Raw genomic sequence first — 4293 nt, 5'->3', positions numbered from 1 at the left:
ATGTGTTTGAACGTAAAGTAATTACTGTGATTACTTAAATAAAAATAAAACAAAATTGCATTAAGAATGTTAACGTAGCTGGCTAAAAAGCGTGCCATTGAGAAACAGCAGTACGCAAATTAATATGATAGGGGTTTTTGACGGTTGGACCGTTGACCAACCGTGGAGACGTCAGACGTTGAACAACAGAGTCTAGTTGGAAATCCCTGGCCGATAATTAACAACGAAAACAAGCACCACTCTAGCACATTCTACCGCGTATGAACACTTTGGTGTTATCAAAAGTACAATGCAGCTGCGCGGAAGTCGCTATCACTATCGTTCCTTCTCAGCCCATTATGATGAAGATGACGAAAATAAAAGTCAGGGGTAAAGAACCCTTTCGCTAAATCTCATCAATCAATTCTGTCCAGAAAAAGCTCGTCCTGACCAATTTATAAATAGAAACTAATGCTGTACAACAATAAAGTAAAAATGAATCGAGAAGCTCAAATACTTAGTTCTATTGACTGATTGCAATTTTCCTCATTCTATAACCTTTCTTCTCTTTCGAGTTGTCCACCCCTGCATTCCTTCATATAAAAGCATCTCGAAATCATAAAGCCGACTATAGTTTCAGTGAAGTCTTGAGCATTCTACCACAGGATAGTTTCGCTGCCAACCATGTTCATCAACTTGCGCTTCTTCATTCTACTTTGTGGAATAGTGTTGTTCAGGAAGTTCGGTACAAGCTCTGCAAATACTTCGATGACGAATTCCTCCGATAATTCGGTCGCTGGATATGGATTCGAGGTGATGATGGCCAAGCTGGACTTTCTTCAGTACAAGTTGTACGAGATCGAGCTCGGGTTGAAGGAGCGTGACGAAGAGGTAAAGGAAAAGCTGACGAAACTCGAGAACTCGATCGACGGCATTCAGTGGGAGATGCATCGGCACGATCGGGATGCTGGACACAACTTAACGGTGCTGAAGGCACACACCCAGCAGATCCTCGCTCAGCAAACAGCGTGTGCTAGTCACGAACAAATGCGGAAGGAGATCGCACAATTCAGTGCAAATACAACGCGTTTTAAGCAGAGTCCGCTGTGGTACGTACAGAAAAGCTCATCAATCTCGCGAATCAACGGACCGTTTAAATCGTGCAAGGAGGCACCAGCAAACTCATCTGGCGTTTATCTGATCCAGCTGAGTGACAACGAATCTCCTTTTGGTGCGTTTTGTGAGCAGAATAGCTTCGGCGGCGGATGGTTGGTTATTCAGTATCGCTACGACGGATCCCTCGACTTCTATCGAAACTGGACGGAGTACCAAAAAGGATTCGGAAGCGTAGATCGAGAGCACTGGCTTGGATTAGAACGGATTCACCAGGTGACATCGCGACGACAGCACGAGTTACTGATAGAACTGAAGGATTTCAATGGAACTTACAAATTTGCCCGTTATACAAACTTCACGGTTGGTACCGAATACGAGCAATACGTTTTAAACAATTTGGGAACTTATACTGGTACAGCGGGAGATTCGCTGGTGTATCATAAAGGTATGAAATTTTCTACAGTCGATAGAGATAACGACGAGAGTAGTGACAATTGTGCGAGTAAGTACAAAGGAGCATGGTGGAACAAAAACTGTCATCATTCAAACCTAAATGGTCTATATAAGAACATAGAGGATTCTAAAGCGAATTTGTGGTACCATTTCAATTCCAAAGATCATGGATTAGCATATTCCAAAATGATGATCCGAGAAGTTTAGACCTTTTAAAAACTCTAGGAAGTAGTGAATTTTTTTTTTATTGGGTTAACCGTAATGTCAAGCATTCCGAATTCGTACGTATTCACAATTATATCCCATCTAATAAAATATAAACAAGATAAAAAAGCACAAAGAGTAGCGATTATATCTTAACGAATCGTATCCAAATCGCTATTCAATGTTCATTCTGATCGGGGAATTATATTGCGTAAGCCGTTAAACACATATTCTGATATTATGTAGAACAACTATAGACAATAAAAATAAAACCAAATCTTATCGGATGCATATTATGTTAATGTTTATTTTACAGTTTTTCTTAACAAAATTTTTATTAAAGAATTGTACTACCAATTTGTAAAGCCATTATTATTTAAAACATTATAGTAATATTTCTGTGTTTTATGTTTTATAAAAGTATCATCGAATGGAGCTTATTCAAAATGTGAAAATTACAAAAATCCCCGTTGGTTTGTATACTCACAACCCAATGTGCAAAGCTGACGATGACTGTATCGTTTTACTTTTATTTTAGCTGGTTCATTTCATTTCGTTTGATTTTCGCATTCCTGATACCCGCTCGGAACACGGGTTGCACTTTTCTTTTCCCTCTCGCAACCCTCAGCGAAGTTCGACGCCCCTTCCCCGCATTTGGCTGATGATGTTTTTCTTTCCTGCCCCGATTTGATTTACCACCAGCCGACAGTGAATTAGAGGAGTATTTTGGGTTGACTTCGGGCAAGCAAAACACTCATACCGGCTCCGAAGAGTTCCCGCACCACGGGTGGCAGTTGCGAAAGTAATTTTTAATGAATTGCTTTTTTTCGTCCCCTTTTCGGGTCCCGTTCCATCGCCAGTACTGCCAGCGTTTGCTGTTCGGCCCCTGCGGGGAAGGTTTTGTCAAATGCACTCCCGGAATGCATTGGCCACGCCATCGGAGGAAAGAGAGTTGGTTACGTTGCTGCGCGAAAAAAAAGGATACGCATGAAGGTAGCCCGGAGGTCGTTCGGTTTGTTGCACTCTGTGACAAAAGGTGTGAAATTTATGAGCGATCAAAACACTGTGTCCAACCGAGTGTCCAGCGGTGCGCGTCGTTGGCGAGAACTCCGAAACTCCGCAGCGTCCGACTGCTGGGTTTTACGGTACTCCGGGCGTTACTGGAATCGGCAGAGCTGTCCAGGTGCAGGACCAGCATCCGGGAGTGCACTCGGGCTCGGCGGGTGATTTCATTTTCTCGCCTTCTCACCCTCAACCTGACCGTAATTTACGATCCCTTTTGTGTCCCGTGTTTGCGGAGGGATGGATGGCGGGTTTTCGAACCGAAAGATAGTCGCCTCGATGACGCCCTGTTTGCTTGACATTTGCCTTAAAAACCCACACCCGATTTTCCCGAAAACCGCCACACGGGATGTTTCGACGCTCCACTAATTACTGCGACTTCCCAAGCCGAAGCCCCGGGGAATGCAGATTAATGGTTCCGTCCATTCCAAACTTGGCTCGCCGGTAATGGTTTAACGATCGTCGGTTTATCGCACCGCTAGTGTGCGCACACACACACACGCACAGCTGCAGCTGTCCCGAGCGCATCACCACCGAATGGGAAAGATTACTAATGATCTATCATCCGAACCGACCGGGATGAGTGCTGAAATGCCTCAGGGACGTACGTCGGTGCATTTTCTTTTGCTCACCTTTGATGTGGAGTGCATCCACCTTTCGGGGCACGTCGAGGTTTTCCGAGCTCCTCGCCTTCGCCACAAACCAGTCAACGTGTCAGCGCATGGATCGTCGTCGTCGTCGTCGTCTGCTGGCGATGGCGTGTCGTCGAGTGTTCCAGTGGCCTGAGCAAACATGGAATAATTATGAATTAATTCCTTACGAACATGATTAATGCTCAATTTGTACACGTTCAGACGCCGACAGCTACAGCGAGCCTTCTCGTAATGAAACAAGTAACGAACAAACCAAAAAAAATCTTTGAAACCGCCATCCGATTTTATTTTGGGAGCTATGTTTTTTTTTCCTTTTTCAACACAGCATTCGTGGACCGTCCTGTGGAGGGTGGTGGATATTTTCGCGAGGAAGACAACAACGCCATCCCAGTATCTCAGGGTGTGTTCCTTTGCCCAGCCGCCGAACAAGACCGCGGATATTTAATACACGTTGCTCCCCTGTGCGTTCTCCACCAAGTCCCCGAAGGCTCCAAAATACGCCACACCATAAAAACACATGTTGAAAATCGTTAAAACACCAAAACATTATTCATCTTTTCCAGCTTCTGCACCGCGTCCTTTTGCACTGCAACACACGCTCGCTGCCCGTTTTTATTATATCGGTGGCATTTCATTACTCTTTTTTAGAGCTCTACATCCTGTATTTTTGCCTCTGGACTGTTGGCGTGAGTCCACCGAGTGAATTCTGTTCCTTCTGCACGCGTCCCGTCATGCGTCCTGCTGCATGGGAACGGGTTTTTCGCAAACGCTGTCACCGTGCGGACGATTCGCTCCCGATCTGGGAGAATCCTCTGCCAGTTACTAC

The 4293-nt window shown here is 44.8% G+C and overlaps 1 protein-coding gene across 1 annotated transcript; it reads left to right on the top strand.

The window, feature by feature from the left end:
* The first annotated feature begins 747 nt into the window (after positions 1-747).
* On the top strand, positions 748-1755 carry LOC131268566 (fibrinogen-like protein A). The gene has a single exon (XM_058270825.1). The coding sequence runs from the start codon at positions 748-750 to the stop codon at positions 1753-1755; it is 1008 nt and encodes a 335-aa protein (XP_058126808.1).
* Positions 1756-4293: the final 2538 nt, after the last annotated feature.

This window comes from Anopheles coustani, chromosome 3 (assembly GCF_943734705.1).
Source record: "Anopheles coustani chromosome 3, idAnoCousDA_361_x.2, whole genome shotgun sequence".
NCBI lineage: Eukaryota > Metazoa > Arthropoda > Insecta > Diptera > Culicidae > Anopheles > Anopheles coustani.
The sequence above is the reverse complement of the archived record's forward strand: the minus strand, read 5'-3'. Positions and strand labels throughout refer to the sequence as shown.